This window comes from Phyllobates terribilis, unplaced genomic scaffold, assembly GCF_046119375.1.
Source record: "Phyllobates terribilis strain yellow unplaced genomic scaffold, ASM4611937v1 Scaffold_2__4_contigs__length_985480577, whole genome shotgun sequence".
Taxonomy (NCBI): Eukaryota; Metazoa; Chordata; class Amphibia; order Anura; family Dendrobatidae; genus Phyllobates; species Phyllobates terribilis.
The window spans coordinates 638,494,501-638,517,731 of record NW_027362762.1 but is presented as its reverse complement, the minus strand read 5'-3'; the positions used below and the strand labels follow the sequence as shown (position 1 = coordinate 638,517,731).

Here is a 23,231-nt window from a genome sequence, read left to right as displayed (position 1 = left end):
ATCTATTTTCTATTCCATTCTTATCAACATAGGTACCTTGTCGATCAGCTTTATCCACTCTACTCCATGTAAACTGTGATGTTTACAAAGACACCAGTTACTTTGTTAGGGCAGAGACACACTGCCGTATTTCTCGTGGGAGGATCGCATCATAAAACACGTACTGGCCGGCACCTCTGCTGACCTTACCTTGACAGCTGCATAGAAATCCATCATGCTGTCATGTTCAGATCAGGAGAAGTGCAGGCCTGTCCGTGCAGTGAGAGATGATCCTCGCATGAATTATATGGCAGTGTTTCCCTGCTCTTACAGATTTTCTATTGGACTGATTATTCAGAAGATAATGACTCTATTCACATATCTCGCATTTGTATTAGGTGGTAAGCCATCATTTCATCTCTATCCAATGTTGTGGTTATTTGCTATTTCACTATTTTCTGGAATTGAAGAACTGATCCGTGAAACCACAGCAGATCCATTGGGAGGTCTGTCAGGGATGATGCAATGGCACAATTTACTTGCTGCAAACTATGGATTATCTAGCAGGTAGTAAGTGGAGAGTTAACTAACTGCTCTGAATATTTGAAGAAATACATGTGGTTGCATAGTTGAATTCAGCATAGTAATTTGTCTCTAAATATCAGTTCATAATTTTTACTGCAATAGTTATAGTGACTTGTGAAAGTATTCACCCCCTTGGCATTTTTCATGTTTTGCTATCTCACAACCTGGAATTTCACTGTTTTTTTAGGGTTTGCATCAGTTCATGTAAAGAACATGCCTACAACTTTCTTTTTATTGTGAAGCAAACAACAAATAGGACAAAATAACTGAAGACTTCACTGTGCATTATTCACTCTCCTAAAGTCACTACTTTTTAGAGCCTCCTTTTGCGGCAATTACAGCTGCAAGTCCCTTTGCATAAGTCTCTATGAGCTTTCCACATCTGGCCACTGGGATTTTTCCCATTCCTCAAGGCAAAATTGCTCCAGCTCCTTCAAGTTAGATGGTTTCTTATGGTGAACAGCAAAATTAAAGTCTGACCACAGTTTCTCAATTGGATTAAGGTCTGGGCTTTGACTAGGCCACTCCAAAACATTTACACATTTCCCCTTAAACCACTGGAGTGTTGCTTTAGCAATATGCTTAGGATCATTGTCTTGTTGGCAGGTAAACCACCGTTCCAGTCTCACTGACAAACGGAAATAGGTTTTGCTCAAGAATATCACTGTATTTTGCACCATTCATCTTCCCCTTAACTTGGACCATTTTCCCTGTCCTTGCTGTCAAAAAACATCCCCATAGCATGATACTGACACCACCATGTATCACTGTGGGGATGGTGTTCTTGGGTTGATGAGCTGTGTTGATTTGGCGTCAGAAATCGTGTTTACCTTGGTGGCCAAAGAGTTAAATTTTGGTTTTATCTAACCACATCACCTTCCTACATACATTTGGGGAGTCTCCTATATGTCTTTTGGCAAACTCAGAACGAGCCTTACAATTTTTGCGTGTAAGTAAAGGCTTTTTTCTGCCCACTCTTCCATTAAAGGCCTCCTATATGGCTTATTGTGGGCATATGGACAGATACTCCAGATTCTGCTTGGGAACTGTGCAGCTCCTTCAGGGTTACCTTTGGTCTCTGTGCTGCCACTTGAATTAATGCCCTTTTTGTTCGGGCTGAGAGTTTTGGTGGGCGGCCCTCTTATGGCAGGTTTGTTGTGGTACCATGTTCTTTCCATTTGATGATAATGGATTTGATGGTGCTCCGGGGTGATCATCAGAGATCGGGTTATTTTTTTTTTTATAACCCAACCCTGACTTGTACTTCTCAACAAATGTGTCCCTGACTTGTTTGGAGATCTGCTTGATCTGCATGGTGTTGTTTCATTAGTGGTGTCTCTTTATGGTGTTTCAGTCTCTGTGGCCTTTCAGAAAAGGTGTGTATGTGCTGACAGACGATGAGAAACTTAGATTGCACACAGGTGAACTTCCTTTTACTAAGCATATGACTTATAACGGTAATTGCTTGCACCAAAAAATTTTAGGGGCTTCATAGCAAAAGGGGTGAATAGATATTTTTATTTATTTTATCCCATAAATGTAATTTTTGCCTATATTTTTCACATTTCACTTCACCAACTTAAACTACTTAGTACTGATATATCACAACAAGTTGGATTACAAAAATATTTAAACACAGGTTGTAAAATAAAAAAAATAGGTAAAAAGCCAAGGGGGGTGAATACTTTTGCAAGCCACTGTAAGTTAACCAACAAGTCTTCAGGAGAAGTAGGTGCTAATTGTAGAAATCACATGAGTCTGAGTAGATGACAGCAACAGAAGACACTGGATGGTAGCAAACTCGAAAAGATAGAAACCAAACACATTACAGTCTCAATTCTCACACAAAGGAGTTTGTCCAAGGGGGCCTTAAAAGGCCGTGGGAGATTATGTCACTGAGGAACGCCTGGCCATTTGTAAGACCCAACGCGGAGCACAATAAAGGGTGACAGCCGCAAGGGAGGGAAGTAGAGCTCGGCCCTAAAGAAAAAACAGGTGTTTCGTAAAATTGTGTGTATGGAGAACTTTATGCAGACCTTTGCTACAAGTTGCTCTGTGTAGTCAAACAAGAAAAGACTTTACTGGATGCAGTTCACCTGTTCCCCTGATATTTGAGTGCACTACAAGGAGATGTTTTGTTTATTACTGTCTGATACTTGGTGTATATCTTTCTTTTTTTTTCTTTTTCTCCCTCAACCTTTTCCCTTTAAACTTCAGTTTGGCTACTGCATTTTGTTTCTCCTAGCTATTCTGCTGGTTCTTGTTATTAGTTTTTTTTTTATATTGAATTTCTGTTCATTTTCCCTGCTAATGTAGTTCTTATAAGCTCTTAATAAAAATTAGAGGACAAAAAAGAAGAAATAATAATAATGACTTTGTGCCATTCAACAGGTCTTCGGGACAGGTGGTCTCTGGAGACCCATGTTCAGGCTTAAGTCTACGTTCTGTTAGCAGTCAGGCTGAGCTACAAATTAATCAGATCGCTCTGAATCCTGGGGGGACGACATTATATGTAGCAGCTGGAAATGCAGTGAGAGCTTGGGACCTGGGAAGGTAAGTCTACTCTAACATTAATAGTTTTGTAATGAATAGAAAGCTTGTTCACAGATTAATTGCTTTCCAAAGCCTATTGCTTATATAAATGTATAATTCTTGTATTGTACGCTTATGTTTTATTGAAGTGCACATGATCAAAATTTGATTGAGAAAATTATATACAGTATTTTAAGCCTTTAGTGATGGAGTTAATTTTGACTATAATGACGTGGCCCTATTTTTCAAATCTGTCGTGTGTGGTAATTATAATAATAATAATATATTAATTATAGGTGGTAATAACTTTGACATTATGTCTAAACATAGCGCAGTGATTTTGTGACAAATTGTACCTCATGTTAAGCAGTAAATTTAGGTTAATATGTTTTTTGAGGTTTTTTTATGAACATGTCTGAAATTTGATGAAAATGTAGAAAAATTAGTTATTTTCAAACTTTTGAAAGCTTATATCTTTAAACCAGATAGTCATACGACACAAAATAGTTAATAAATAACATTTCTCATATATCTACTGTATGTCAACATCATTTTTAAATGTTCTTTTACTTTGTAACAATGTTAGAAGGGTTAAAATGTAGCAGCAATTTAAATTTTTTTTTTCAATTGAATTTATAAATTCTATTTTGTATACATCTATTCAGTTTTTAATTGACTTTGAGAGGCCTGGATATTGGAAAACCCTGAAAAGTGATTCCATTTTAAAAAATTCATTACGCAAATTATTGAAAGCTGCTGTCAGGAAATTTGTTAACCCTTCAGGTGCTACGCAGGTATTGGGGCAAAGTTGAATGAAAAAATTTAAAATTACATTTTTTATACTTAACTATTGCTTTAGCCGCAAATAGTTAATTTTCACAAAAGGTAATAGGAGAAAATGGACCCAAAAATGTAAAACGCAATTTTTCCCAAACTTGGCAATATCCCATATATGGTAAAAAAAAACTCCTCTTTGGGCACATGGCACAGAGTTCAGTAGGGAAACAGTGCTATTTGATTTCTGGAGCATAAATTTGACTAGAATATAAAGAGCAGATACTACGCCGCACTTACAGAGCCCTGAGGTACCAAAACAGTAGAAACCACCACAAGTAACCCTATTTTGGAAACTGACCTCCTTAAGGATTTATCCAGGGGTTTGGTTGGTACCTATTTAGTACTAGTGTTGAGCCACCCCCGTAGTGTTCGGGTTCGGTTCGGTTCGTCGAACACCGGGATGTTCGAGGAACTGTTCGTCGAACTGTTCGTCGAACACCTTAGAACACCGTCGAACACCGTTAAAACCAATGGCAGGCAAACAAAAACACATAGAAACACATAGAAAACACCTGCAAAGGTGTCCAAAAGCTGACAAACTGCTCAGAAGACACTCTCTTTAAAAAAGCCGGCCGGCAAATTCAGCAGCGGCATACACCGGTACCCGACAATTTAGACAAGAAGGAATAGAGCATCACACATAGATTAGATAGATAGAAACATGTCAGTCACACATATAAGAAGCACAGTGACAGTGTTGGTTACTGCACTTGTCATTTAGTGTAAAGGATTTATTAAAAAAAATATTAGTGTTTTCATGCACCGTCTCTTTAAAAAAGCCGGCCGGCAATTCAGCATCTGTACCCGACAATTTAGAACAGAAAGAATAGAGCTTCACACATAGATTAGATAGATAGAAACATGTCAGTCACATATATAATAAGTACAGTGATAGTGTTGCTTACTGTACTTGTCATTTAGTGTAAAGGATTTATTTAAAAAAATAATAGTGTTTTCATGCACTGTCTCTTTAAAAATGCCGGCCGGCAATTCAGCAGCGGTACCCGACAATTTATAACAGAAAGATAGAGCATCACACATAGATTAGATAGATAGAAACATGTCAGTCACATATATATGAAGTACAGTGATAGTGTTGGTTACTGTACTTGTCATTTAGTATTAAAATAAAGGATTTATTATTAAAAAAATTGGTGTGGGGTTCCCCTTAATTTTAGGCTCTAGCGGAGGTTAAGCAGACGGCTGGGGCAGATGTTTGAAGCCTGGGAAGGGGGTAATACCCACGGAGCTTCCCAGGCTACTAATATCAGCCCCCAGCTGAATACATAGCCTTTACTAGCTATTAAAATGGGGGACCCCCCCCAAAAAATGACGTGGGGTCCCCCCTAATTTAATAGCTAGCAAAGGCTAGGCAGACAGCTGGGGGCTGATATTAATAGCCCAGGAAGGGAGCCATGAATATTGGCCCCCTCCCAGGCTAGAAACACCAGCCGTCAGCCGCCCCAGAAATGGCGCATTCATAGGATGCGCCAATTCTGGCACTTAGCCTCGCTCTTCCACGCTGCCCTGGTGCGGTGGCAGGGGGTAATAGGGTTGGGGTTGATGTCAGCTTATAATGCCAGCTGACATCAAGCCCAGGTTAGTAATGGAGAGGCGTCTATAAGACACCCCCATTACTAACCCCATAGTCAAAGTTAAAAAAAACACAAACACCCAGAATAAAGTCCTTTAATTGAAATAAAGACACAATCCTTTATTGTTCTAAATTAAACCATACTTACCATCACGCCCATTCCAGCTGAAGCCAACGATCTCCTGCAATAAAAGAAAAATAATAAAGCAACCTCATCCTTACCTTTCCATGGTTCCCACGACAGCTTCAGCTCTGCTACATCGAGATGACAGGCTGGACCGCAGCAGAACGCTGCCATCCAGCCTGTCATCCCGCAGACACTGAGAAGCGCAGGCTTGCTTGCGCTGCTCAGCGTCTCTCTGTGACGACATCCAGATGAGCCGAGTTCATGTCCAATGAACTCGGCTCACCTCATGCACGTCACTGACAGCGTGGGAAAATTCTCACGCTGAAGCGCTGATTGCAGGAGAATTTTCCCACGCTGTCAGTGACGTGCAGGAGGTGAGCTGAGTTCATTGGACATGAGCTCACCTCATGTACATCACTGACAGCGTGGGAGAATTCTCCTGCACTCAGCACTTCAGCGTGAGAATTTTCCCACGCTGTCAGTGACGTGCATGAGGTGAGCCGAGTTCATTGGACATGACCTCGGCTCATCTGGATGCCGTCACAGCGAGACAGTGAGGAGCGCAAGCATGCCTGCGCTTCTCAGTGTCTGCGGGATGACAGACTGGATGGCAGCGTTCTGCTGCGGTCCAGCCAGTCATCTCGATGTAGCAGAGCTGAAGCTGTCGTGGGAACCATGGAAAGGTAAGGATGAGGTTGGTTTATTATTTTTCTTTTATTGCAGGAGATCGTTGGCTTCAGCTGGAATGGGTGTGATGGTAAGTATGGTTTAATTTAGAACAATAAAGAATTGTGTCTTTATTTCAATTAAAGGACTTTATTCTGGGTGTTGTGTTTTTTTTAAATACTTTACTAGAAATTCATGGCGGTCATGTCTAATACTGGCGTGACCCCATGAATTTTGGGCTTGGGGCCAGCTGATAATACCAAGCTGGCCCTAACCCCTTTATTACCCAGTGAGCCACCGCACCAGGGCCCTGGATGAGTTGGGTACAGCGCCAGAAGATGGCGCTTCTATGAACGCGCCATTTTCCGGGGTGGCTGCGGACTGCAATTTGTAGCGGGGGGGGGCCCAGAAAGCTTGGGCCTCCCTGCGCTGCAGATTCCAGCCCCCAGCTGCCTAGTTGTACCTGGCTGGACACAAAAATAGGGCGAAGCCCCACGTACTTTTTTTTTAATTATTTCATGAAATTCATGAAATAATTAAAAAAAAAGGCCTTCCCTATATTGTTGTGTCCGGCCAGGTACAAATAGGCAGCTGGTGGTTGGGGGCAGCCCGTTCCTGCCTGCTGTACCTGGCTGGACACAAATATAGTGCGAAGCCCCACTTCAATTTTTTTTAATTATTTCATGAAATTCATGAAATAATTAAGAAAAAAAGGGCTTCCCTATATTGTTGTGTCCGGCCAGGTACAAATAGGCAGCTGGTGGTTGGGGGCAGCCCGTTCCTGCCTGCTGTACCTGGCTGGACACAAATATAGTGCGAAGCCCCACGTCAATTTTTTTTAATTATTTCATGAAATTCATGAAATAATTAAGAAAAAAAGGGCTTCCCTATATTGTTGTGTCCGGCCAGGTACAAATAGTCAGCTGGTGGTTGGGGGCAGCCCGTTCCTGCCTGCTGTACCTGGCTGGACACAAATATAGTGCGAAGCCCCACTTCAATTTTTTTAAATTATTTCAGGAAATTCATGAAATAATTTAAAAAAAATTGACGTGGGGCTTCGCACTATGTTTGTGTCCAGCCAGGTACAGCAGGCAGGAACGGGCTGCCCCCAACCACCAGCTGCCTATTTGTACCTGGCCGGACACAACAATATAGGGAAGCCCTTTTTTTCTTAATTATTTCATGAAATAATTTAAAGAAAATTGACGTGGGGCTTCGCCCTGTTTTTGTGTCCAGCCAGGTACAACTAGGCAGCTGGGGGCTGGAATCCGCAGCGCAGGGAGGCCCAAGCTTTCTGGGCCACCCCCGCTGCAAATTGCAGTCCGCAGCCACCCCGGAAAATGGCGCGTTCATAGAAGCGCCATCTTCTGGCGCTGTACCCAACTCATCCAGGGCCCTGATGCGGTGGCTCACTGGGTAATAAAGGGCTTAGGGCCAGCTTGGCATTATCAGCTGGCCCTAAGCCCGAAATTCATGGGGTCACGCCAATATTAGACATGACCACCATGAATTTCTAGTAAAGTATTTAAAAAAAACACAACACCCAGAAAAAAGTCCTTTAATTGAAATAAACACACAATTCTTTATTGTTCTAAATTAAACCATACTTACCATCACGCCAATTCCAGCTGAAGCCAACGATCTCCTGAAATAAAAGAAAAATAATAAAGCAACATCATCCTTACCTTTCCATGGTTCCCATGACAGCTTCAGCTCTGCTACATCGAGATGACAGGCTGGACCGCAGCAGAACGCTGCCATCCAGCCTGTCATCCCGCAGACACTGAGAAGCGCAGGCTTGCTTGCGCTCCACAGTGTCTCTCTGTGAGGGCATCCAGATGAGCCGAGTTAATGTCCAATGAACTCGGCTCACCTCATGCATGTCACTGACAGCGTGGGAAAATTCTCCTGCACTCAGCGCTTCAGCGTGGGAGAATTCTCACACTGAAGCGCTGAGTGCAGGAGAATTCTCCCACGCTGTCAGTGACGTGCAGGAGGTGAGCTGAGTTCATTGGACATGAGCTCACCTTATGCACGTCACTGACAGCGTGGGAAAATTCTCCTGCACTCAGCGCTTCAGCGTGGGAGAATTCTCACGCTGAAGCGCTGAGTGCAGGAGAATTCTCCCACGCTGTCAGTGACGTGCAGGAGGTGAGCTGAGTTCATTGGACATGAGCTCACCTTATGCACGTCACTGACAGCGTGGGAGAATTCTCCTGCACTCACCGCTTCAGCGTGAGAATTTTCCCACGCTGTCAGTGACGTGCATGAGGTGAGCCGAGTTCATTGGACATGAACTCGGCTCATCTGGATGTCGTCACAGAGAGACGCTGAGCAGCGCAAGCAAGCCTGCGCTTCTCAGTGTCTGCGGGATGAGAGGCTGGATGGCAGCGTTCTGCTGCGGTCCAGCCTGTCATCTCGATGTAGCAGAGCTGAAGCTGTCGTGGGAACCATGGAAAGGTAAGGATGAGGTTGCTTTATTATTTTTCTTTTATTGCAGGAGATCGTTGGCTTCAGCTGGAATGGGCGTGACGGTAAGTATGGTTTAATTTAGAACAATAAAGGATTGTGTCTTTATTTCAATTAAAGGACTTTATTCTGGGTGTTTGTGTTTTTTTTAACTTTGACTATGGGGTTAGTAATGGGGGTGTCTTATAGATGCCTCTCCATTACTAACCTGGGCTTGATGTCAGCTGGCATTATAAGCTGACATCAACCCCAACCCTATTACCCCCTGCCACCGCACCAGGGCAGCGTGGAAGAGCGAGGCTAAGTGCCAGAATTGGCGCATCCTATGAATGCGCCATTTCTGGGGCGGCTGACGGCTGGTGTTTCTAGCCTGGGAGGGGGCCAATATTCATGGCTCCCTTCCTGGGCTATTAATATCAGCCCCCAGCTGTCTGCCTAGCCTTTGCTAGCTATTAAATTAGGGGGGACCCCACGTCATTTTTTTTGGGGGGTCCCCCATTTTAATAGCTAGTAAAGGCTATGTATTCAGCTGGGGGCTGATATTAGTAGCCTGGGAAGCTCCGTGGGTATTACCCCCTTCCCAGGCTTCAAACATCTGCCCCAGCCGTCTGCTTCACCTCCGCTAGAGCCTAAAATTAAGGGGAACCCCACGCCAATTTTTTTAATAATAAATCCTTTATTTTAATACTAAATGACAAGTACAGTAACCAACACTATCACTGTACTTCATATATATGTGACTGACATGTTTCTATCTATCTAATCTATGTGTGAAGCTCTATTCTGTCTGTTATAAATTGTCGGGTACCGCTGCTGAATTGCCGGCCGGCTTTTTTAAAGAGACGGTGCATGAAAACACTATTATTTTTTTTGATAAATTCTTTACGCTAAATGACAAGTACAGTAAGCAGCACTTTCACTGTACTTCGTATATATGTGGCTGACATGTTTATATCTATCTAATCTATGTGTGAAGCTCTATTCTTTCGGTTCTAAATTGTCGGGTACAGGTGTATGCCGCTGCTGAATTGCCGGCTTTTCATGTTTCACTGTTGGCACTGTTCCCATCGATTTGGGCAATCACTGTAATGCCACAACCACCATGGCTGTGGCATTACAGTGAGTGGCAGACAATCCCTGCATGATTGGTGCTCTAAATAGCGCCAGACATGCAGGACACGCTTTTGGTGCACGAACAGTTATCGAACATAACCTCGAACAGCCGAATTTTTTGCAAATCGTTCGGGTTCGTCGAACAACTCGAACACCGCCCAAAACAGCTCGAATTTGAGATTGGCGAACAGTTCTAGTCGAACACCGCTCATCTCTATTTAGTACCCTTAGATGCTTCACAAAACTTTATAGCATTTGAACGTGAATGTGAAGAACTACATTTTTCCCAGTGACATGTTTTAGCCTCAAATTTGAAATTTTTACTAGAGGTAAAAGGAAAATATTGTCCACATAATTTGTTAATCAATTTCTTCCGAAAGTAAAGATAAACAATACATGGTCAAAATCTATTGTTTGGGCTCATGGCAGAGAGGAAATAGCGCTATTAATTTTTTGTAGCGCAAATGTGAGTGGAATATATTGTGGATGCCATTTCGCATTTGCAGCGACCCAGACATGCCAGAACAGCATCTGCTTCCCACAAGTGACTCTATTTTGGAAGCTAAACCCCTCAAGAAATTCATATGGGGGTGTGTTGAGTATTTTGATGCCACAGGTGTTTCATTGAACTACAGTGGGGAAAAAAGTATTTAGTTAGCCACCAATTGTGCAAGTTCTCCCACTTAAAAAGATGAGAGAGGCCTGTAATTGACATCATAGGTCGACCTCAACTATGAGAGACAAAATGAGAAAACAAATTCTGAAAATCACATTGTCTGATTTGGAAAAAAATTTTTTTCAAATCTTGGTGGAAAATAAGTATTTGGTCAATTGAAAACCAGCAAGATTTCTGGCTCTCACAGACCTGTAACTTCTTCTTTAAGAGGCTCCTCTGTCCTCCACTCATTACCTGTAGTACTGGCACCTGTTTGAACTTGTTATCAGTATAAAAGACACCTGTCCGCAACCTCAAACAGTCACACTCCAAGAAGGGTAGCTGGGTAGAAAGGCAAAATGAGCAATTGTTAAGTATTGTAGTGCGGCGGTGTTCGCACTGTGCTGTAATGAGGCAGTGACCCAAGGAAAGTCCAACTTAAACTGCTTTATTTAGCAAAAACTCACACAGTAAAGGTAGCTTTATCCTCCGGATCGCAGCCGGGTTGTCCACAATAGTCAATACAACAACAACCGTTGCCGGGGGCGACTGTGTAATGACTGTAACGCCAGTCATATGTGGAAGTGAGTGAGATACGGCGCTGCTATGAATTGACTCCGACTCCGATATGATACCAATCGAACTTCTCTTATTATAACTTACTATAAATGACAGTATTACACTTCTAAAACAAGATATGGGCCACAACAGCCAACAACCACAAAATACAATTTATACAGCCTGAGAGATCCTAAGTGCCAGCTTCACAGTAAGGAGCAGGGCCTACCCATAATTCTACCGTGACCGTGACAGGTGGTCCTCTCAGGAATACAATCTTACACCCGCTTCCCGCCTTAGTTACAATAGATTCTGGGTACCCTGTTTTCCCCTTGATACGTACAGTACAGACCAAAAGTTTGGACACACCTTCCCATTTAAAGATTTTTCTGTATTTTCATGACTTTGAAAATTGTACATTCACACTGAAGGCATCAAAACTATGAATTAACACATGTGGAATTATATACTTAACAAAAAAGTGTGAAACCACTGAAAATATGTCTTATATTCTAGGTTCTTCAAAGTAGCCACCTTTTGCTTTGATGACTGCTTTGCACACTCTTGGCATTCTCTTGATGAGCTTCAAGAGGTAGTCACCGGAAATGGTTTTCACTTCACAGGTGTGCCCTGTCAGGTTTAATAAGTGGGATTTCTTGCCTTATAAATGGGGTTGGGACCATCAGTCGTGTTGTGCAGAAGTCAGGTGGATACACAGCTGATAGTCCTACTGAATAGACTGTTAGAATTTGTATTATGGCAAGAAAAAAGAAGCTAAGTAAAGAAAAACGAGTGGCCATCATTACTTTAAGAAATGAAGGTCAGTCAGTCCGAAAAATTGGGAAAACTTTGAAAGTGTTCTTGTAGAACGAGTTGATGTTTTCATTGGTACCATTTTTTACATATGACTTTTTATTCTATTTTTATGTGTCGGTATGATGACAAAGCTACTTTTTTGGTATGTTCACTGTACAGAATAAATAATTTGGTAGATTTGTAGTCCAGGTTGTTCAGGATGTAGTAATACCAATTGTGTGTACTTTTTATTTTTGTTTTTTCACAAAAGCTGTGTTTTTAGTGGCAAAGCAGTTTTGCATGATTTTTTGTTGTATTTTTTGTGTTGTGTTTTTTTTTTTTTTTTTTATATTTCTACATATTTTATTGTTTTTGTGTAGGTGCGATAAGGATAAAGAGGGAACCTTCTCCCTCTTTTAACCATCTAGATTCTTCTATCGCAATTGACAGTGGCATTTAAAACCAATCAGGACCAATGCCACAAGGTGTTAGCCACCCATCTGGCGCACTTTACACTTATTCCTCAGTGCCGTTTACAAAACAGCATGGAAGAATAACATCTTCAAATGACCACCTTTAAAGGCGGATCACAAAGAGGTTAATTTCAGTATTAAGCCATTTTCATGCATGCACATTTGGCCAGTATTTTGCATTAATATTTGTTAGTCAAAACCATGAATACAACTTAATATAAACCAACTCCTACTCCTAGTTTTGGTCCACAAATACCAATGCAAAATGCTGCAATGAAAGTAAACTATGTGGTAAAATTTACGTTTTAAGGGCTTGTTCAGGCGACCGTATTATACGGACGCCTGTTTTCTGTGTTATAATCGAATAGTAATCCGGCGTCACGCTAACCAATGTAATTCAATAGGGCTGTTCAGACGACAATTTTTCACACATGCTAAGTGTCCATGTAAAAAAAAATTGCAGCACGCACTATTCTTTACCTTATTTTGGATGAGATTTGCCTATTAAAGTGTATTAGTGTGCAAAAAAATGGATTTATAGAATCATAGAATGGTAGAGTTGGAGGGGAGTGGGACCTCCTGGGTCATCTGGTCCAAACCCCTGCTCAAAGCAGGATTCACTAAATCATTTCAGACAGATATCTGTCCAGCCTCTGTTTGATGACGTCCATTGAAGGGGAACTCACCACCTCTCGTGGCAGCCTGTTCCACTCATTGATCACTCTGTCAAAAAGTTTTTTCTAATATCTAATCTGTGTCTCCTCCCATTCAGTTTCATCCCATTGCTTCTAGACTTTCCTTGTGCAAATGAGAATAAAGATGATCCTTCTTCAATGTAACAGCCCTTGAGATATTTGTAGACAGCTATTAAGTCTCCTCTCAGTCTTCTTTTTTGCAAGCTAAACATTCCCGAATCCTGTAACCGTTCCTTATAGGACATGGTTTGCAGACCGGTTACCATTCTGGTCGCTCTTCTCTGAACTTTCTCCAGTTTGTCGATGTCTTTTTTAAAATGTGGTGCCCAAAACTGGACGCAGTATTCCAGATGAGGAGTAAAGTCCGATAATGACTTCACGTGATCTAGACTGTATGCTTCTGTTAATACATCCCAGAATTGTATTTGCATTTTTTGCTGCTGCATCACGCTGTTGACTTATGTTTAGTCTATGATCTATTAGTATACCTAAGTCTTTTTCTCATGTACTGTTGCTTAGATCTATTCCTCCCATTTTGTATATGCTTTTTTCATTTTTATTGCCCAGATGTAATACTTTGCATTTTTCCCTGTTAAAAAACATTCTGTTAGTTACTGCCCACTGCTCCAGTTTATTTAGGTCTTTTTGAATCCTCTCTCTTTTCTAGTGTTAGCTATCCCTCCTAGCTTTGTGTCATCAGAAAATTTAATCAGTTTACCCTCAATTCCTTCATCTAAATCATTGATAAAGATGTTGAACAATGCAGGTCCCAGGACAGAGCCCTGTGTTACCCCACTTGAGACATTCATCCAACTGGATGTGAAGCCATTTACGACCTCTCTTTGAGTCCGATCACTAAGCCAGTTATGAATCCACCTAACAGTTGCCTTGTCCATTCCATACTTGGTAATTTTTTCAATAAGGATGGTGTGAGATACTTTGTCAAATGCTTTGCTAAAGTCAAGATATACTATATCTACAGCATTTCCCTGATCCACACAGTCAGTGATTCTGTCATAGAAGGAAATTAAGTTAGTCTGACATGACTTGTTAGTTACAAACCCATGCTGACTCTGGTTAATCACTTCATTCTTATCCAGGTACTTACATACATGTTGTTTAATAATTTGTTCAAAGATCTTTCCTGGTATAGAAGTCAGACTCACTGGCCTATAGTTCCCTGGGTCCACCTTCTTCCCCTTTTTGAAGATAGGAACAACATTTGCTCTTCTCCAGTCTTCTGGGACTTCTCCTGTTCTCCAAGAATTTTCAAAGATTATGGAGAGTGGTTCTAAAATTTCTTCTATGATCTCCTTCAGTACTCTGGGGTGTAATTCATCTGGACCTGGAGAATTGAACTCATTTATGTTAGCTAAATATTCCCTCACAGTCTTTCTGTTTACAGATAACCTGGATTCTTCTATTCCTTTAATAGGACAGTGAAGTTCAGTTGATGTTACATTTTCTTTCTGAGAGAAAACAGATGCAAAATAGGAATTAAAAAGTTTGGCCTTCTCAACATCCTTTCTTACCATTTCACCATTTTCATCCTGTAAAAATCCTATAGCATCTTTGACTTTTCTTTTACTTTTGACATACCCCCAAAATCCTTTTTTATTGCTTTTGACATCTCTTTCAAGCCTTAATTCATTGTCAGCTTTAGCTAACCTGATACATGCCCTGCAGTTTCTGCAAACTGCATTATAATCTTCTTTAGATATGCCTCCCTCTTTCCATTTGATAAACATTTCTTTCTTTCTTTTTAGCATGTGTTTAAGTTCTGTGTTCATCCATCCTGGTTTCCTTAAATGCTTCTAATTCTTCCTACTTTTCGGGATTGTTAACGATTGTGCTTTGAGAATCTCATTTTTAAAAATTTCCCATCCTTCCTGGACATTTTTGTCCTTAAGGACATCCAGCCATTGGATCCCTCCTATTCTCTTTCTGAGTCGCTTAAAATCAGCCTTTCTGAAATCTAACCTTGAAGTTTGAGTCTTCACATGTCTTCCTCCTCTAGTTATCCAAAATTCTATAATAGCATGATCGCTGCCTCCTAGGGTCCCAGCCACTTTTACCTCCTCAACCATTTCATCCCTGTTTATAAGGATTAGATCCAAAGTAGCAGATCCCCTTGTTTTCTCCCTTACCTTTTGGAAGATAAAGTTGTCAGCAAGAGAGGATAAGAATTTGCTTGACCTGTTAGTTTTACTTGAGAGAGATTCCCAACAAATGTCTGGATAGTTGAAATCTCCCATGACCACTACGTCATATTTTTTGGAGAACTTGGTCATTTGATACATAAAGAGTTCATCCATATCTTCAGCTTGCCCAGGTGGCCTGTAGTAAATGCCTACAATGGTGTCCTTTCCGTTGTTCTCTCCTTGTATTCTTACCAAAACAGTTTCCACAGAACTCCCAGTCTCTGCTTCAATCTCTCTGCAGATATACGCTTTTCTAACATACAATGCAACACCTACTCCTCGTTTATCAAGTCTGCTTCTTGCAAATAAGTTGTATCCTTTTAGCCTTGTATTCCAATCATGTGTATCGTCCCACCAAGTTTCAGTGATTCCAATGACATCATATTCCTTTTCCTGCGTTAGTAGTTCCAATTCTCTTTGTTTGTTGCCCATGCTTTGTGCATTTGTATTCCATACGAATCATCCTTATTGCATCCGATTCTTATCAGTACATTGCAATTCTTGGAAATGAATATATGGCACTCTCAGGGTGTGGTGTTCGAGTAAGAGTTCCACTCCGTACAAACAATGGTGTAAAGTACTCGGCACGCTTAGATTTCAAACAGATGAAATTTTATTTATAAGGCAATCCATACAATGTGACGTTTCAACCCTACATTACGGGTCTTTCTCAAACTTTCTGACATAAAATACAAACATAGTATAAGAAATAAAGAAAAAAAGAAAAAAATTAATTATATATACTTCTGTATAATATGGATAAATCATCCTATTATCATGTCACAAGTAGTAAACAAAATCTTCCTAAATTAGTAATACATAATGCTTTGTTCAATAAAGAATATCTAATCTAGCATATATCAATATCCACTACCATTTCAGTATAGGATTTGGTCAATAAAGTATTCAAATGCACACTGAAGGTTACAATGCTTATTTAAGACATATTGTAAAGTGACCAATTTCCATAAGGGATAGAATGTTGGATCAATGAAGCATCAATCAGACAAGTTGTGGGTGTCACATTTTGTGAAATATCCAATAGAGCACCACAGAAAAAAATAAAAGGGAAACATGGATGATGGCTTGAACAGTGCTCCATGAGATGTTCAGAGATTGGGCTATTGTTTTATAACTTAACCTTGCTTTACTCGTCTTCACAACTTTATCCCTGACCTGTCTGGTGTGCTCCTTGACTTTCATGGTGTCGTTTGATCCCTAATGTTCTCAAACAAACCTCTGAGGTCTTCACAGAACAGCTGTAGTTATACTGAGAATAAATTAGACAGATCCACACAGTTGAACGCAATTTACTAATTATGTGACATCTGGAGGCAATTGATCACTCACAATTTTATTTTGGGGTATCAGACTACAAGGGGCTGCATACAAATGCATGTCACATAAAATCCCAATAAAATACATTTAAGTTTTTGGATGTAACGTAAAAAAAAATCTGTAAAAATGAAAGGGTTATGGATACTTTTTCAATGCACTGTAAATAATATTTTTGGATTCTTCTTTCCTTCCTTCGCAATGAGTTTCTGTCTCAATACTTGTTGCCTTGATTTGTTAACAAGTCACAATACTAATGTATTGCAGGGTGCAGCAGGCTCCCATAGATAGCACTGGTGCAAATTACTGATAAAGCAGCCTTCCACACATCTATGATTTATGGAGAGTGGGCTGCCTAGTATTCTAACTAAAACAGAAAAATATATATTATTATAATTATATATGAAGGTAGCTGCTCCTAGTAAGCCCCTGTACACACCTATTTTTTGTTTTGGAAGTGCCGGTCAGTCTTTTCTGTTTATATGTCTAGGCTTTGACTGGTCACTCCACCTCTATGCCACAGGCGGTTATAATTGCAGCAGGATCATGCTTTCCCACACACAAGCAGACTTTTGTCTCTTAGAGAGGAGTTCACCCAGGCAGGTTCCCGGTATGATAAGAAACGCCTTAACGTGGCTACCGGTACACATGAATTGGCCGATTTATGCACTAAGATTTCTCATTTATTTCTATTTTCTAGAGCAATAATGCTATTCAAATTTCATATATTTCATGTTTGCATACCTAGCGTTACAGTGTGCTGCTTTGTTTATTAGTATTCTAAATGCACACGGATAATGCTTGTATCGGTTGACAGTCACACAGGCATGTGTAGTAGTTCCCTGTGGGGTGCAGTTACAGTGCCTACAAGTAGTATTCAACCCCCTGCAGATTTAGCTGGTTTGATAAGATGCAAATAAGTTAGAGCCTTCAAACTGCAAACGAGAGTAGGTTTTATGAACAGAAGCATAAATCTTACAAACCAAAAAGTTATGTTGCTCAGTTGAATTTTATTAAATTTTAACCATAAAAGTGTGGGTCAATTATTATACAACCCCTATGTTTAATATTTTGTGGAATAACCCTTGTTTGCAATTACAGCTAATAATCGTCTTTTATAAGACCTGATCAGGCCGGCACAGGTCTGTGGAGTTATCTTGGCCCACTCCTCCATGCAGATCTTCTCCAAGTTATCTAGGTTCTTTGGGTGTCTCATGTGGACTTTATTCTTGAGCTCCTTCCACAAGTTTTCAATTGGGTTAAGGTCAGGAGACTGACTAGGCCACTCCAACACCTTGACTTTTTCCCTCTTGAACCAGGCCTTGGTTTTCTTGGCTGTGTGCTTTGGGTCGTTGTCTTGTTGGAAGATGAAATTATGACCCATCTTAAGATCCTTGATGGAGGAGCGGAGGTTCTTGGCCAAAATCTCCAGGTAGGCCGTGCTATCCATCTTCCCATGGATGCGGACCAGATGGCCAGGCCCCTTGGCTGAGAAACAGCCCCACAGCATGATGCTGCCACCACCATGCTTGACTGTAGGGATGGTATTCTTGGGGTCGTATGCAGTGCCATCCAGTCTCCAAACGTCACGTGTGTGATTGGCACCAAAGATCTCGATCTTGGTCTCATCAGACCATAGAACCTTGAACCAGTCGGTCTCAGAGTCCTCCAAGTGATCATGAGCAAACTGTAGACGAGCCTTGACATGACGCTTTGATAGTAAAGGTACCTTACGGGCTCGTCTAGAACAGAGACCATTGCGGTGGAGTATGTTACTTATGGTATTGACTGAAACCAATGTCCCCACTGCCATGAGATCTTCCGGGAGCTCCTTCCTTGTTGTCCTTGGGTTAGCCTTGACTCTTCGGACAAGCCTGGCCTCTGCACGGGAGGACACTTTCAAAGGCTGTCCAGGCCGTGGAAGGCTAACAGTAGTTCCATAAGCCTTCCACTTACGGATGATGCTCCCAACAGTGGAGACAGGTAGGCCCAACTCCTTGGAAAGGGTTTTGTACCCCTTGCCAGCCTTGTGACCCCCCACGATCTTGTCTCTGATGGCCTTGGAATGCTCCTTTGTCTTTCCCATGTTGACCATGTCTGAGTGCTGTTCACAAGCTTGGGGAGGGTCTTAAATAGTCAGAAAAGGCTGGCAAAAGAGATCTTTAATCCACACATGTGAAGCTCATTATTCTTGGTGCCTGAACTACTTCTTAATACTTTAGGGGGACAAAACAGAATTCTTGTGGTTTGAGGGGTTGAATAATAAATGACACTCTGAATTAACTTTTAACGTTTAAAAAAAACAAAAACAAAAAAAAACAAAAACAAAATTTGCTACAGTGCATTTCCCACTTCCAGGCTGATCTACAGTACAAATGTCACAATGCCAAGTTAATTCCGCATGTGTCAACCAGCTAAATCTGCAGGGGGTTGAATACTACTTGTAGGCACTGTATATAATGCTGGGCAGCCCGGCTGATCTGATAGTATGGTCGTCACTATTAGCCAGTAAGCCAGTATAGTGGCCTACATTTATCTGTGTGACTGGTATCCTATACAAGCCCTATCCTTCTGTATTTAGAATACTAGAATACTACTTCCCCCATGAATGGTAGATGTGTGAGTTGTCATTTTATCAGTATACTGCATGTGTGCTATCTCTGCCTTTTATCATGGGGTCCTACACTGCGTTCTGCAGTGCATTAATATTGTGAGCTTCTATTGGTAAGCACAGCTGCTTTTTTCTGTGACATTGTTTTTTATTTCTGTCCTTTTTCAGTTTTTTCTTACTCAGCATCTGAAAAATCTGAATATGCGATCAAAAAATGTTATGTAGCCCTAAATCGCATCAATAAAAACTTCAAGTAATGCTGCAAAAAAAAAACAAGCTCTCATACTTCCTGTTGGAAAAAAAAACTACAAAGCTATGTCTCAGAATAATTCTTCAACTGCTGTTTATTTGTTTATTCTGCCTACTGAAAATCAGTATAAGGCTGTGTGCCCACGATGCGTTTTTTAAGCGTTTCCGCAGCGGCTCTCCTCCAGACGCCGGTGCCATAGTACCTGTAATAAAAAAAGAATTTAAAATAAAAAAAATAAACATGATACTCACCTTCTGATGGCCCCGGTCTCCTTAGCGATGCAACCTGGCTCCCCGGCGGCTCGCGATGGTCTAAAAGGACCTTCCATGACGTCGGCGGTCGCGTGACCTGTCACATGACTAAATGACTTCATGGAAGGTCCTTTTAGACCACCGCGAGCCGCCCAACATACCGGATGCACCGGAGAAGGAGACCGGGGGCCATCAGAAGGTGAATATAATGTTTATTTTTTATTTTTTACCATTCTTTTTAACTATTAACTTGGTCACACTATATGGATTTATATAGTGTGACCAAGTTGTCAAGCACTTTTCCAAATGGAGCTAAAATCACTTGGAAAAGCGCTTGACAACCCGCATGCCAAATCGCATGTCAAAAACGCGGGACATACGCTTGTCCCTGGCAGAAAAACGCATGTAAAATCCGCATGCGTTTTTTCTGCCAGGGAGATGCAGAAACTCTTGGGAAAAAAATCTGATTTCTGCATCGTGGGCACATAGCCTAAGGCTCGGTTCACATTTACTCTGTGCTTTATGCTGAGCACTTACCTTGGGGTTTTTATCTCAGTCGCCAAAAAATTAGATTCAGGCTAAACCCTGATGGAACCATTCACTGTAATAAGGCAGATTTAGACACTTTGAACTCTGTCTGGACTCTGTTCCGTGATGTGTTTGCAGTGCACAAAAGTGCAGTCGTTCACAGTTTTTTCATGCCTAAAAAGATGCAGACGCCAGAACAGAGGCCAGATGGAGTCCAAAGTGTTTCCATCTGCCTCCTTATAGTGAATGGTTTTGTTAAATGATCAAATGTATTATTTAGATCAAAATATTATCAATACAATCTTTAACTGATCCTGCAAGATGTCTACATAACTATGAGGGGTTCCAGATCACACATAGCTCAAAGTCTTTGGAAAGGTGACTTGGTTCCTCCCCCAAATAAAATTCTATGGAATATATGCTCCCAAATTCAAATGCCATCCGCCTTTTGAGCACATCAGTGTGCCTAAACTGCATTAGCACCCACATGTATGGAATTTCTATTGTGAGAAACCCACTTAACAATTTAGAGGGGGATTGCCTCCAGAAACACCTGTACACAATGTATAGGACACTAAAATGGCATATTTGCAATTTTCTATAAAAAAAGTATAGAGTGGATACTGGAGAGTTATAACAACTGTTTGGTCAAAATAGTCAGTGTACCGTAGATGCATCAATTGAAGAATGTAATTTCCAACGTGGGTTCACTTTTGGGAATTTTCTAATGTTACGGGTTCTGAGAATGGCACATACAAACAATTCCAGCAAAACCTTCGCTGAAAAACTCAAATAGCGCTAATTTCTTCTAAACCCTGCATTGGCCAAACAGTAGTTTCCAATTATATATGGGGTATCACCATAGAAATTGCGTATCAAATAGTGGGGTGCATTTTTACCTATTACCTATCGTGAAAATGAAAAATTTGCAGCTAATATTATTTTAGTCGTAATTGTAATTTTTTTTATTTCCGCGTTCTAAATTTCTGTGAAGCTCCTGAGAGTTCAAAATGATCTCTACACCCCTAGGTGAATTAATTGAGCAGTGCAGTTTCCAAAATGGAGTCACTTGTTGGTTTTCTTTGTTTGTTTTTTTGCTGTTCTAGCACATCAGCGAACTCTGCTAATGGTGCCAACAATCAATTCAAACAAAATCTGCGAATCAAAACCCAAATGGCGCTCCTTCCCTTCCGAGTCCCAGCATGTGTGCAAACAGTATTCTCAAATCAGGTGAAATTTTGGAGTAAATTTTATTTTATTACCCCTAGTGAAAATTACAGGTTTGGGCTAAAACAAATTTTACTGGAAGAATATAATTTTTCATTTTCAAGCACCACTATTATAAAGTTCTAGGAAGAACTTGTGCGCTCAAAATGCTCATTACAATCCTAGATGAATTTCTTGAGGAGTGTTGTATCAAAAAGTGTGTGTGTGGAGGTTCTGCTGTTTTGGCACTTCAGGGGCTCTGGGAATGTGACATGGCGTCCACAATCTATTTCAGCCAAATTTGCATTCCAAATATCAAATAGTGCTAATTCCCTTCTGAGCCCTGGTGTGTCCAAACAATATCTTACTGCAAAAAATATAAGTTTACATTTTTTCATTCCACTTTGCATTAATTTCCGTGAAACACCTGAAGAATTAACACATTTCCTGACAGCTTAGTTTTGAATATTTTGAAAATAGCCGTTTTTAAAATGGTCTCATTTAAGGGGGTTTTGAAATATATAGACCACTCTAAATTACTTCACAACTGAAAAGGTACATAAAAAAAAATAGGATTTGTAAATTTCCTTGAAAAAATGAAAAATTTCTGCTTAATTTTAACACTTTTAACACTCTAACAAAATAAAAGTTAGCTTGATAAATGATGCTGACCCAAAGTATGAGAAATATTGGTTGTTAACTAGTTTGTGTGGAATGACTACCTGCTTTAAAGGTATAAGCATTCAAATTTGGAACTTGCTAATTTTTTTGTTAAATTCCAGATATTTTGACAAAGAAAAACGTATTCACCTAAATTTACCATTATTATACAATTACAATGTGTCAATAAATCTTTCTCAGAATTACCGGAATATGTTGAAGTGTTACAGATTTATTACCATATTAAGTTACATGTGTCATATTTGAAAAATGAGGCTTGGTCAAAATTGTCTCTGTCACTAAGGGGTTAAAAATCATTTTGCTTAAAAAATAATCGCATCCGGTGAACAAACATATTGCTTGTTCATCGGGTGTTTGCCAGTCTGTTTAGACAAATCGATAATCTTGAACGACGGTTCTTAAGAGCAATCGGTCTATCTAAATAGGCCATACGGCTATAGAAAAGCAGAAGAATCAACTTAAATCTTTGTATTTTCTTCTCACACTTTTGTAGGTTGCAATTCGTAGGGAAACTATCTGGACACATGGCACCAGTTATGTGCTTGACAATCAGTAGCACAGCCAATAAACAGGATTTAGTTATCACAGGATCCAAAGATCATTATGTGAAGGTAATTATTTTTTTCTTATGGTTTCTTATTCGACAAAATTAATATTGCTCTGTGTAAATTATGTGAAGTCAATTCTTCGCTTTTGAGTCAATATTGCAGTTATAAAATGACATCAGATCTGGCTCCAAAAATAATTCTGACTTTAGACTAGACCACTATATTAATTCAGACCCCAGACTCTACTAATTTAATTGATAGCCCAGACCAAATCCCTTAATAAAATCATCTCCTTAAAGTATTCAGAATCATAATGAGATATTTAAATGAGTTCCAGCATTAGAAAAGACCTATTAATAAATTTGGCCCCCAGATCAGACCCCCCAAAAATTAAGACACAGACCAGACCCTTCTGCTCACCATTTACATAACTCATACCAATACTACACACAAACTGTAAAGAAACTTCACACAGACCTTACACTAGACATACTCCACACAAAGACAACCAGCAAAGGCTAAACAGACAGCTTCAGGCTGCT

At 40.4% G+C, this 23,231-nt stretch overlaps 1 protein-coding gene across 3 annotated transcripts in view; it reads left to right on the top strand.

Annotated features, from left to right (window-relative positions):
* KIF21B (kinesin family member 21B) overlaps positions 1 to 23,231 on the top strand; it is a 456,179-nt gene that overhangs the window by 354,158 nt on the left and 78,790 nt on the right. For all 3 annotated transcript variants that reach the window (XM_073666619.1, XM_073666617.1, XM_073666618.1), the window contains 2 exons: positions 2,956 to 3,117; positions 22,635 to 22,752. In XM_073666619.1, the coding sequence (XP_073522720.1) occupies positions 2,956 to 3,117; positions 22,635 to 22,752 (280 nt within the window). The remainder of the gene's footprint in view (positions 1 to 2,955; positions 3,118 to 22,634; positions 22,753 to 23,231) is intronic.